This window comes from Sardina pilchardus, chromosome 14, assembly GCF_963854185.1.
Source record: "Sardina pilchardus chromosome 14, fSarPil1.1, whole genome shotgun sequence".
Lineage (NCBI taxonomy): Eukaryota > Metazoa > Chordata > Actinopteri > Clupeiformes > Clupeidae > Sardina > Sardina pilchardus.
Window position 1 is genome coordinate 3,307,404 of NC_085007.1, and position 13,240 is coordinate 3,320,643.

At 44.3% G+C, this 13,240-nt stretch overlaps 2 protein-coding genes across 2 annotated transcripts in view; both read right to left on the bottom strand.

Annotated features, from left to right (window-relative positions):
* Positions 1 to 277: 277 nt before the first annotated feature.
* Positions 278 to 8,883, bottom strand: katnal2 (katanin p60 subunit A-like 2). The gene is made up of 16 exons (XM_062554190.1): positions 8,785 to 8,883; positions 8,300 to 8,370; positions 8,052 to 8,218; positions 7,907 to 7,949; positions 7,540 to 7,657; positions 7,260 to 7,358; positions 6,886 to 6,984; positions 6,726 to 6,800; positions 5,731 to 5,829; positions 4,865 to 4,928; positions 3,655 to 3,773; positions 3,045 to 3,136; positions 2,025 to 2,135; positions 1,428 to 1,590; positions 647 to 749; positions 278 to 453 (listed from the first exon to the last, which is right to left on the bottom strand). Exons 1-16 carry the CDS (start codon positions 8,833 to 8,835, stop codon positions 314 to 316), a joined length of 1,614 nt encoding a protein of 537 aa, XP_062410174.1. The 5' UTR covers positions 8,836 to 8,883; the 3' UTR covers positions 278 to 313.
* Positions 8,884 to 9,414: 531 nt separating this feature from the next.
* sigmar1 (sigma non-opioid intracellular receptor 1) overlaps positions 9,415 to 13,240 on the bottom strand; it is a 4,269-nt gene continuing 443 nt past the window's right edge. Inside the window, exons 1-4 of the mRNA XM_062554358.1 lie at positions 12,530 to 13,240; positions 11,348 to 11,548; positions 10,855 to 10,947; positions 9,415 to 10,392 (exon numbers count right to left, since the gene is read on the bottom strand). The exon at positions 12,530 to 13,240 is cut by the window's right edge and continues 443 nt beyond it. Of these exons, the coding sequence (XP_062410342.1) occupies positions 10,163 to 10,392; positions 10,855 to 10,947; positions 11,348 to 11,548; positions 12,530 to 12,674 (669 nt within the window). The 5' untranslated portion in view covers positions 12,675 to 13,240 and the 3' untranslated portion in view covers positions 9,415 to 10,162. The remainder of the gene's footprint in view (positions 10,393 to 10,854; positions 10,948 to 11,347; positions 11,549 to 12,529) is intronic.

A 13,240-nucleotide genomic window follows, 5' to 3' on the forward strand; every position in this document is an offset into this window, starting at 1 on the left:
GTTTTGTGTACATGTGACAACTGCGACCGGCATTCATTCGACTTCTCCACAGATGTGGTCATACAGTAATGTTGGATTCTGTGCGTTTAGAAAGGTATTTTTTTTTACATTGCATTCTAATACACTGACAAGAGTGAAAAAACATTTGACTTATTATTTATGCATCGGAGTTTGCTTGCATCAGAAAAACAAAGTGACCTTGCCTAACATAAATGTAACGAATACTGTGTCAGTCTTTGAAACTTGATCCTGATTGTGAACCACAATAAAGTCCTGAGAAACGAGCCTGTAGGCCGGTGTTGTGGCTTCTTCCTCACACGGACTCGTACTCCCTCTCCCAGGCTGTGTACTTCTCTGTCAGGTTCCTGGCTGAAGGTTTGGTGTGAGCAATCACCTCCAGGAAATCTGCCGTCGTCACCGTTTCCAGCTGGATGAGTGGCATGTTGGAATTACCTGTGCACAGATATTGGTTACTGTGACTGAGGCTTCTGGGAAGACAAACAACAACCCTGTTCCTTGCCGAATCCAAGCGTTCGACCAACAGCGTTTAGTTATTAGGTGTGTGCAGAACTGTGCTGCGGATGGGCCAGTGGTTATTATGTTTGTGCCGACCAGTGCTGGAATGTGGACATGCTGTCCATCTTACCTTCTTGGTGGTTTTCCAAAGCATCAAAGATTTTCCGGACCGGCCTCATTGCGGCTTCCTTGCACACAAGTCTAATGTCCGAGCCGGAATACCCCCCAGTCTCCTGCAGGGGCGAGAGAGAAATGTCATCCTTTCACCTCAAATCAAAACCAGATTTCTTTGCAACCATTATTATTAAAACACTTCTGTATCCAAAGACAAAGGCAATGGAGATAATCCAACACACATGATTTCCAGTAACCACAAAAACAATTCTTAAGGCTATTCATGTGTTGTATGCCTCTAATGTCGCCTCCACGTGGACTATGAATCAGACCTAAAGCTCAAAGACTGTGAGGGTAAACGTACTGTAGGTATCCTCATGGAACTCACATCTTAGACAAACTTACAAACATTACAGTAAGAGATTCATTAATATCAACCAGTAGGTGTAAAGGGCCGTTCACACCAAGAACGATAACTCTAACCATAATGATAAAAGTCTTCACACTGACCAACGATAAAAAAGTCTCTCCTCGTATTAATAAATGTGATGGCTAAAATGTGATGGGTTCTGATTGGCTATTAACTTTTTATCGATCTCAAAATCGCTCTGAAAGTGATCCCCAACGATATCGTTCTTCATGACGTTATCATTATAGTTTATGTGTGAACGTCATCATTCATATCATTCGAGAGCGATAATTGTTTATCGCTATAGTTATCGTTCTTGGTGTGAACGGCCCTTAACACGTGATGCCTGAGGCCGAGTAAGACTGATTGTGGAGGGTGAAGGGCTGACCTGAGCCAGGGTGTCGTACTGGAGGTTTGTGCGCAGGTCCACTCCGCCGGTGTTACTGAGAGGGGGCAGCCAGTGCTCGATCATGACGTGTCGGGCGGCGGTAGACGGGAGACCGACCAGAATCCTCTTCTCCAGACGCCGCAGCATGGCGTGGTCCAGCTCCCTAACAGAGACACGGGACACACAACTGCTTTTGACGCCTACAAAAAAAAAACATCCATCGGACCACCCGCCCATTAAAAGGCCTGTAACACTGTTGTGAAAAATAAAGATGGCCTGTGGTTTTCCTGTAGGTTAAGTGGAAGCAGCCAGAAAAAAGAAAAACATTAACCAGAGACCAGTGAGGTCAAGCAGCTGGGGCAGTTTGCCTCCCTCGTGCGTAGTCATGCCTACGGCTGAATCACTAGCTGTTGGCAACACCCCTTAACAACCCCAGTCTCACTGGAGACGCGAGCCAGAGGCCAGTGAAGCGGCTTGCTTTGCTACTCTGTCCATATTCGGACAACCTGGCCAGCACTTCTTTGCTTGTGTGTGCATCCCTCCCACCCCCCCCCCCCCCCCCCTCCTCCTCGCTTCTTCACGGTCTGCTCTGCTCACCAGGGCATGTTGGAGGCGGCCAGCACGAACACCAGGTCATCGGAGCGGGCCAGGCCGTCCATCTGCACCAGCAGCTCCGTCTTCATCCGACGGCTTCCCTCGTGCTCCCCCCTGGACTCACACACACCAACAACGCACATCAGCACAGCAGCGCATGGTTCCAACACACACCAACAACGCACGTCAGCACAGCAGCATATTATTCAAACACACCAACACACAACAGCACAGCAGCACATGGTTCAAACACACCAACACACGACAGCACAGCAGCATATTATTCAAACACACCAACGCACATCAGCACAGCAGCACATGGTTCAAACACACCAACACACGACAGCACAGCAGCATATTATTCAAACACACCAACACACAACAGCACAGCAGCACATGGTTCAAACACACCAACAACGCACATCAGCACAGCAGCACATGGTTCAAACACACCAACAACGCACATCAGCACAGCAGCACATGGTTCAAACACACCAACAACGCACATCAGCACAGCAGCGCATGGTTCCAACACACACCAACAACGCACGTCAGCACAGCAGCATATTATTCAAACACACCAACACACGACAGCACAGCAGAACATGGTTCAAACACACCAACACACGACAGCACAGCAGCACATGGTTCAAACACACCAACACACATCAGCACAGCAGCACATGGTTCAAACACACCAACACACGACAGCACAGCAGCACATGGTTCAAACACACCAACACACGACAGCACAGCAGCATATCATTCAAACACACCAACGTATGTCAGTGACATTGTCCTTGATGGACTCACCATTGCACTACTGTACCTCCATTAACAAATATGGTGTCATAATAGCATATCACTGTAATGCTTTCACTAGCAGACAAGTCTTATCTCTTTCTTTTTGTTTCATGACTGGTTGACTTTCATGACTGGATGAGGGTCAATAAAGGCAAAATAACTTTCTGGTGTGAGTATCTGTAATGTTTGTTTGTTTGTTTGTTTGTTTGTTTTGCTCACCCTGGTCCGACTCCTCTCTGGCTCATCACTGACTCCAGCTCGTCCAGGAAGATGGTGGACGGAGCGTGGAACCGAGCCAGCTCAAACAGAACCTGGGAGATACAAACAGACACACATACTGTATCTCTGATAGCACACTGCCAAACAAACAATCAGCTCATTTGTCAGTTAATCAGAACCCCAATGCTTTCTAGTCCCCAACCTCCAAACCACCACTGTTTCATAAGACACACTCCTGTTTAACAAACACACTAAGGTACTAGCCAGTATCCTGTTTAACAGACACACTCAGGTACTAGCCAGTATCCTGTTTAACAGACACACTCCACTAGTAATCCATATCCTGTCTAACAGGCCCATCCCATTAGTTGCCCATCTCGTGTTTGCGAAACGCGTCCGTCCTGTACATGCCGTCAAGATAAATAAAAGCAAAAGAATATAATTGCAAGTGCGTTTATGTTTCTTTAAACTAGTTTATTTTCTTTTTACGCACCCAAAGAATTTAAATAATTCGGAGTTTGAGCGCATCCGCCTTTTTGACCTGTTCAACAGTAGCCCATGGCCTGTTCAACAGTATTCAACAGTAGCCCATGGCCTGCATGTCACTGACCCGCACGAGTTTCTCGGAGTCTCCGCGCCACTTGCTGATGATGCTGGAGGCTGAGATGTTGAAGAAGGTGGTGTTGCACTCCGTGGCTACGGCTTTGGCCAGCATGGTCTTCCCTGTGCCTGTAGAGGACCAATGGGACGGCAACATAGAGTGTGAGGCTACTCACATTTCCCTTGCTGTATCTCAACACATTCTGGGCTCTTCTCATTCGTCTTTTAATCTATCCTCCCCTCCACCCTTTCCTGATCCTCCGGCTCGGTCCCACTGATCTATAAAGAATACTGGATAGACTATCCCATGGTTGCCGTCCCATCATTCTTTATCTAGATCAGTGGGAATGAGCCGGAGGACCAAGCTTTGGCCAGCATGGTCTTCCATGTGCCTAGAAGACCAATGGGGCGGCAACATGGAGGGTGAGGCTACTCACATTTCCCTTTAATAATAATAATAATAATAATAATAATAATAATAACACATTTTATTTCTATTGCGCTTTACATCAAATAAATGATCTCAAAGTGCTACAATGCACACACACACACATACACACACACACACACACACACACACACACACACACACACACACACACACACAAAACACACAAAACACACATTTCCCTTTGCTGTATCTCAATGCATTCTGGACTAAATAGATCATCAGTAATAGCACACACAGTCGTCCTATCTGTGATGCTATACACTGTGCTCATAGTATGGTTAAGGTCACTGTTACACAACAATATGAGCAAACATGGAAAGTACTTTGTAATGAAATGTATGATGTGCAACGTCTGTAGCCTATTGTGTGCTTTAGAAGTGTGGCAGAAAGGGATGTGTTGTGAGGAAATGTGTGAAGGCCTTAGTTTCAAATGTCCAAATATCAGGGAGTCAGATACTGGGAATGACAGGAAGAGTGAAGTAGTAATTTGTTGAGACAAGTTCCTTGCCTATATCACAGGGCAGCACTCTCTCTCTCAATCTCTCTCTGTGTGTGTGTGTGTGTGTGTGTACGAAAAAGAAAGTGTTGGTACCAGGGTTGATACAAGGAAACAAGTGCCAAATCCAATCCAGACCATAAAGAAAAGCAGTGAGAGAGAGAGAGGGAGAGAGAGAGAGAGAGAGAGAGAGAGAGAGAGAGAGAGAGAGAGAGAGGTGGTAGTGAAAGACACTCTAATGTAACTGATATACAGGATGTGCAGGAGACTGACCTGGAGGCCCGTATAACAGCAGGCCTTTCCATGGGGAGAGGATGCCCGTGAACAACTGGGGATACTGAAGAGAAAGATTGCATTACATGCACTGGTAGGAGTTAACAGGTGCTATATATGTGAACTTAAGAGTGCAACTAAGCTACTGAATGCAACTTAAGTATTTGCATGGGTAATTATAAAACTAAACATACTACAAAAAATGACTATTCTAGGCTATTAGGGATTCCTCACAAAGAGAGGAAAACATGTCTATATACAGTATATATACTGTATGTGTGTGTGTGTGTGTGCAACCTTTAGAAGAGCAATACAAGCTGGAGAATCATTCATTAGATGCTTAACAGAATATACTTTTTTACATAGACAATGTTAACCCTGAATGCATGAAAAATCTCTCTCTCTCTCTCTCTGAGAGTACCCAGGACAACAGAAGAGCACCAATAGAGCCCTTCCAGCCTCCATCAGTTATCAACTGAGTGTTTTTATGAGGGTTTGCAGAAAAGCACCGAGAGGGATCTGTCCCATTTATGCGCTTGACCTACGGCCAAGACAGACCGCCCCCACCCCCCCCTCCGCACATCCCATAGCCAAGCGGCGGAGACAAATAATGTTCATATTTTCCCCGTGTCAGGATCCGGGGCACGTCGTCCCCCCTCCCATCCACCAACCACCAGCCTGCAACCTATGGGGCTGGTTAAGGGGGGCTTGATAGGCCTCGTGCAGGCTGGTATTCAAGTATGGATTTAATGTCAGGGGAAGAAATAACCCGGGCCCCGTTTCCCGCCGCCTTTTCCTGGAGACGTATTCAGAATCGAAGGCAGGCGTCAGCGTGAGAAATACCAGGGTGTTTAGCGGCCACGTACCTTAATAGGGTAGACGACAGCCTCTTTGACTAATCGCTTGGCAGCCTCCAGGCCGATGATGTGGTCCCAGCGCACGTTGGGGTTGTGTAAATAGATATCCTTTAGGGAGAGACAGCACAAAGATGGAGCTTTAGCCTCTCATTAATACACACTCTCCTCTCCTGTCTCTCGCTCGGCTCCTCACTATTCTCTCTCCAAAACACCCTCCAACCATCTCCTCCTCCTCTCTCTCTCTCTCTCTCTCTCTCTCTCTCTCTCACACACACACACACACACACGCTCACAGTCACATGCACAGACACTCAGTAATATAATAAAATTAATATTTGCTCAATTGTGAGCTGGTGTAAACTGCGTAATTGACAAACACATTATATTTTACGAGCTGTTCCGTGAGGGGGGGACGGGGTATTACTGTATGAATGAAATCGGTATTATACTCCTGTTGCCCATCTGATAGAGCGAAACATCAATTCCATTCACACTAGCCCCTCCCCCTGTAACTGAACACTCCTGGTGCCCATCGGTGCCAAATGCAAACAGCAGGGGGGCACAAGCAGCTGCAATGTCCGTGCCACACCCCATGGGCAAATCCGACCCGCGGTCATTTCCTGATCCCAACCCGTCTCTCTCTCTCTCTCTCTCTTTCTCTCTCTCTCTCTCTCTCTCACACTCACTCACTCACTCACTCACTCACTTCCTGTCACTCTTCACTGTCCTATCTGCAAGAAGGCAAAAGCCCGAAACAATACTTCAAAAATTAAAAACAGTGCAAAGTCTCTGGTTCAATTTCTGGCCAATACTATCTGCACTGCATACTTCATTGATTTGAATAAAGGGCTTTGCTAATTGAAAAATGTACATTGTAGTGCTCTTCTAATGCTGTAGGTACTATGTCCTTTTCAGAGTAATGATTTGACGTCGGCATGACAGGTATTATACTATACTATACTATACTATACTAAACACAGTCCAGCCTAGAGTGATGCTCTTACCCTGCTTATGACTGCAGCCAGTTCTCGCATTTCTGCGCTCATTCCACTGAGGCCGATCGGTTTCAGGAGCCGCTCCTGTAAAAAGCAACAGAGGCGCTCTTGGTGACGGAGTGGAGGAGGCCGTCTTTCGGACATTTCTGACAAAAGAGGCCACGCGTACCGAAGGGTCGGGGCCGGGACACAAGCTAGCGCCTGGGATGTCGTTTGTGGCTCCTTTGATCGCATCCTGGATTAGCTGGCGATAGTCTATCATTTGGCCCTGTGTGGAGACAGATGTCACTCTGGCATGGTCAATGTCAGCTTTTCATGATTTAAATATAAGAGAGAGAAATGCTGAATGATGATGAACGAATGGATATCTGATTGATTGAGAAGTAGGCCTATATACATTCATGAGTACGATCAGGCTCCCTGATATAATCCATGGCTCCTCAAGCTCCATACAGCAACATTATGAGAGAATAACGTCTTATAAATGGGTCATGGACAGAGTCTGGTTTCGATATCCTTGTTCCTTTTTTAAACGACTCTCACCTTCTTCATCTGATTCCCCTCGCCTGCTCCATTCTTGATGACGGGCGACACATTGAGGCCAAACTCGGATGTTTCTGGAGCCGAGGAATGGCCGTTCTCCTTAAACAGGGACAAGGGAGTCCGGCTCAAACCACACTGACAATACAACACTGACAACCTCAAAGACAGGAGCACAATAGCCCACTGGCAGCTCCGCTGCAGGCACAGTAAATTGCTGGGGCAGAAAATGACTAATATGGTCTGGTATTGTGAGAGGTTAGGAGCAGGAGTGCAGCCGTACGTTATTGACTTTACTCGTGTCCTTGACCGTGGTCTTGGACTCCGTCTTTTTGAGTCCACCTCTGACGCAGTGGGTGGAGCCTATTCTGGGAAGGGACTGGGGTCCGATGCACGGGGTCCTTTAGCGCGCGCACACACACACACACACACACACGCACACACGCACACACGCACACACGCACACACACACACACACACACACACACACACACACACACACACACACACACACACACATACATAAACATAAGCATACACACACACACCAACATACATTTACATAAGCTATACAAGCATACAGTACAAATTCGTACCTTATCTATATCTTAGTAAAATGTTATTAAAATATGTGCAGCACATTTTCTCACCTTTTCTTGCCACAGCTTCTTGCCATCCTCTCACCTCTTTCTCCTTGATTATACACACCACAGGATAATGAAAAATAAATGTTTGTAGGTTTTCTTGGTGAAAAGAAAGTATGCATGAATTCAGGGTTATGGATGCTCTTGTTACCTTGTTCTGGTACTTTCTTTGTTAGCTTTGGATACTTCTGGAATTTCACAAGGTAAAAACTTTCATACTCCATAAGAATTGTATCCAGATCAACATTGTCACAGACTTCAAAACGCCGTAGTCCAAATCTGGTCTCTAGGTCTAATGAGTTGGCAGAATCTACATAGCTAGAAAAGGAAAAAAATAAGGTTAATTTAGTTTATATTCATTATGTAGCCTATTTACTTTGTGCAATAGCGTATACTTACCCCTCCTCAATGAGATGATGGTATATCAACACAAGCAAATTTCTTTTCCTGGCCTCAATTCTCAACTCCTCCTAAAACATAAAAAAAGGGGGGTGTCAACTTGCTGTCTTTCCTGTAGATGGCGCCAAATACTAACTTTCATCTAATTTTTTCCATCATGTGACATATTGCCTAGGCAACAGAGGGCTCTGGCGTCTACTTAAACATGACATGCTAAGCTAATAGATATGCTAAAGTTAAGAAATTGTGAAGAACATCCTAATCCCTAAAAGGCTTAAACATTGCGCCACTGACAAGCTTTAACATAATATACAATATGACTGCATGGTCAACGTCTTGTAAATCGAATCCAAGTCAATTCATGCTATCGATAATATGGCTGGTCAATGCATGTTGGCTAAAAACAAAACGACTCTGCACTTGTTAATATAACAACTGCACGCTGTTATAATTGTCAGTAAAATGATCGGAATGAAGAAACGTACCGCTTCCCTGGCCTGATTTGCTATTTTCATAGTTTGATAAGACAGCTCCATCTTGTTCGCATAAGTTAAGTCCAGAGCTGCCACAAACTCAGAAGTTTCGCTACTCAAATGTCTCAGATCTCGTGTTAACTAGTGCCCAGAACCCATTACGTATGAGAGGGGTGCCTTTCCATTGTTCTAGAAAGGGCCTCACTCTAGAAAGAGTATCTCTTCCATAGACTGGCCATGGTTTCTTCACATAGCAGCTTTCATATATGAAATATGACAGACACCTTTGCAGATGTATTGTATTTTATTATTTCAGCATTGTTAATCTCATCCACAGTATATTTTTTCAAGGATAATGTTCCACAACTAAGTGCCACAATACAACCTTTTTTTGGTTTGTTTTCCTTTTCCGGTAACAGCGGCATATTTGTGTGTGTGTGTGTTTGCAGAAATGAACACGAGTAAGTCAATGCAATGTTGCACAAAACAAAAAAAACATGCATGTCTGTCCTTATATGTACAATATGTACAATAATGCACGGACATATAGCTTTCTCCCTTTCACAACAGTTACAGAACAACTGTGTCCCCATCCACCATTTAAACAAATGTTAAAATATATTCCACTAGGTAAAGACGCTGTGTAGTGCAGTTGCATTTATTAGACAGAACGTTTCAAACATTACCAACTGGGTGGAGGGAGCATGCAGGACTGACTTCATGTTTACAGTACAGCTTTGTAGTTCATGAAGACAATAGCATGGGCAATTACAGTATCAAACATGACATTAACAAAGATATTGACACACCCATAACTCTAAACCGACAGATTTATAGGGCAGTGCATCTGTGAATGATAACTAATTAAATTCACAGTACTTTCTGGACCAGTAAGTGATTAATCAAACCGAAGAAATATTCCTACACCAACTGAAATCATAACATGGGGGAAAAAAAGACCACTGTATGCCTGGCTTGCACGTCAGTTCCAATTTTCTCAGAGTGCATGCACATGACAGTCTGTCATGACACTACCCAAGTTCTAGATCTCATATCACATTCTTAATGAGAACAAAACCGTGTAGACTGTAAACAGAAAAAGGGAATAGCCAGTGGCTGTAGTTGTAGACTGGAACCGAGTTGTGGACAGGTTGATTAGTCAGTATTAAAATGTTCAGTTTGCATCACAGCCTGTCTGGCTGGCCTTTGCAGGCCTAGGACATCTTTTACCAGTCATCAAAAGTGCTTCACAGTTAGCCTAACCCATGTAGGACAGATTCAGAACACAGACAACAGAGAGAGAGGGATAAAAAGATAGATAGATTGAGAGAGAGAGAGAGAGGGAGAGAGAGAGAGACAGAGAGAGGAGGGACTGTTAAGATCTGTTTGGTCAGAAGATGCCAGCCTCTGTGAGGAAGGTGTTCGCCTCCAGGAGCAAGCCCTTCATGTAGACCCTGGCTGTGTAGAAGAACGTCAGGAAGTCCTGCGTGCTGAAGGCCGTATCGGCCAGAGCGAAGCCCAGCGTGGACGGGATGAAGCCTCGGCCGTACTCCACCATCCACGTGCCGGCACTCCACTGCACGGACGTCGCCTCGCCCACCTCGTGCACGATCGTATCGCCTGGCAACGCAACCACACAATATGAGACATCAACATACACACACACACACACACACACACACACACACACACACACACACACACACACACACACACACACACACACACACACACACACACACACACACACACACACACACACACACACACACACACACACACACACACACACACACACACACACACACACACACAGAAATAAATCCTAAAAATACACCAATGCGGAGAAAGAGCTGTGAGGCACAAATACAGGGAGTCCTGGCATGCCTTGAAGTGAATCATGCCCCCACACACCCACTTTCACTGACACTCTCTCTCTCTCACACACACACACATCTATACAAGAGACAAGTCTTAAGACATCAGGCTCTGATTACAATCTTTCAGAAGTCTTTATCAGTTGATTCCTTGTATCTGGCTGCAATTACTTTCATATCACTGAAAAGACGCGGCCTGCCTCACCGGGATAATACATCTCACTTTTCGTGGTTCCTTCTTTCCACTGCCTAAATGTCCCAGAGATGATGGTGTCTGATATCTCTGCCCAGTAACGGCCTGCACATCGAGAGATAGATAGTAGAGGGAGATACGGAGAATAAGGACACACAATGAGGATGACAAACAGCTTTAGACAATATCCTGACAACTTCACGCAAAAGGTATAGTATAGTATATTATAAGTATAAGTATAAGTATAAGTATAAGTATAAGTACACTTCTAAAATACTCCTAAAAGCTCATTAAACATGCTAATTACATGTTTATACAACAAAAGTACAGTCATCGGGAAATACAACTATTGTATTACTATACACAGATTTAGGTTTTGACGGTAAAGGCTTGGCTGTAGTGTAGATGGGCTGCTGTGTGAAATCACCTACCATGACATTAGCCTTTAATAATCTAGTAATTTAATCTCAATACAAACACAGAATGGCACAAGCATTTCACCTACCCGAGTGTCCACCTGTGTCCACTGCTGTTCCGAAGAGCAGGACGTATTCGGTTACAGAGGCGTGGAGGAGACACATGGATCCCATCCAGCCACCGGCATTCACAAACACCCACTGGAGGTCCTCATCATCCAGGATGTGACCTGGGTACTTCTTACGAAGCTCCACCACCACTTTGGCAAACGCCTGCTCATGATCCTGACCTACAGTAAGGCAGCAGGTAAACAAAGACAAAATTTCCTCAAACTGTATGCTCAAGGGTTTTAGGCTGTTTTGTTTTGTATGTTTTAACCCCATAGTGATTGCCCTGTTAACATTAAGGCAGGGTAAAGGGTTGCTTTCAAGAACGCAGGAGTGGGCAGAGGAAGAGGATGAGCAAAAGTCTAGGCCTACACCTTCATCACCAAGGCCTTTTAGGGGCCAGGTTCTAAAGAAAGACATGACTGTGCGACAAGTACAAATGCAATATGGAGAAAATCAGTCAAAGCATTAGGTATGGATTCCACATGACGATAGATTGGTATACAACATCTCAGAATAAACTTAACGAGTATGGAATAATTAGACCATATCACTCATACCTCAACACTTCAACTAAGTTCCAGCTCCACTAGTGCACAAGTGTGTGTGTGTTTGTGTGTGTGTGTGTGTGTGTGTGTGTGTGTAATGTAAGGCTCTGTAAATGTAAGGCTCCGTCTCATGCTTGACCTGAACATTTTAAGATTTCATTTGGGAGGTACCTTTAACTATGTCCCTGGTTTGAAACTGAAATCAGCGAAGTATGACCATTGGTCTTTCATGACCTATGCCATGCCATTGATAAATGACAAGACAGACGTCGAAGTACAGGAAAAGTAGAACTGTAGCCTTCACGTAGGCAACGTATTACGAGTCTATTCGGTCAGTCTTGTATTTCAGTTAATACTGTGGCCAGATATAGATTCACCTAAGATGATCAACATTTGACCTACTGAAGGACCACTTGTTAATGTAATGTACTCTTCTGAAGTTACACAGTGATGATGTATAAGAATTTAGGATCAGCATCAACTTCCAAAATAGCTGACTGGGAAATCTAGCTACTGAGCACAGCAAAAACAGAACAGTAATAACATTGACAATAACGAATAGATATCGCAAACGTGTACATTTGATCTCAGTGTGTGTGATTCCACTTAACTTACCCGCATACTGTTTAGCCAAGTTAGCTATATCGTCCTTGTTGAACACATACTGTTTGTTTACCATCCAATATCGCAAGTACTGTACAACCAAAAATAAAACTCCACTTGCCACGATAAGTTTTAAAATTTTGTTAGTCAAAGACATTGTTGAGCTCAACACGGACTCAATACGGACGAAATACAAAAAAACTTTAACATAAAACACTGTACCACCTGGCTCTGCTACAGACTGAATCGCATTTCATTCAGTCCCCCATGGTTTGCTAAGACTGTTGAAAAGCTAATTCCGACTAGCATGGTTTGATGTAAAACTTGGAGCCTATTTTGACCAATAGGAAATTAGCAAATATTGCCTTTAAGCCAATGAAAACCCCGAAGAAAGTAGTTCACAGATGTTAACTTCATGTGCATCATCTTGGGTATATAAATGTGCAGAACATAATGTCTTCAAAGTTCCAAGGTGTTTCTCTTCAGATACAGAAACCAAACTTAAAAACTGTATTCTATTAAACTGATCAAACGTTCAACTATATAATATTTCTATTCAAAATCTGAACCAAACCCAGCCGCATTTAAAGCGCTAACTGGGCGAAACCAAAGTCTTTTTAAAGATATAAAAGTGTCTCTGGCGAAACAACGAATAAACAACTGCTGAACCACGTGTCTGCGTCTTCTTAACGCAGTCTTTACTATCTAGAAGTTATTTCCAGT

Bases quoted from the DNA above. Each gene is read 5' to 3' on its own strand.
- katnal2 (XM_062554190.1), bottom strand. From the start codon at position 8,835: ATGGAGCTGTCTTATCAAACTATGAAAATAGCAAATCAGGCCAGGGAA. The intron at 8,371-8,784 runs GTACGTTTCTTC...TTTATGTTTTAG, and splicing joins CAAATCAGGCCAGGGAAGCG to GAGGAGTTGAGAATTGAGGC. The intron at 6,985-7,259 runs GTGAGAGTCGTT...GTCTCCACACAG, and splicing joins AGGGGAATCAGATGAAGAAG to GGCCAAATGATAGACTATCG.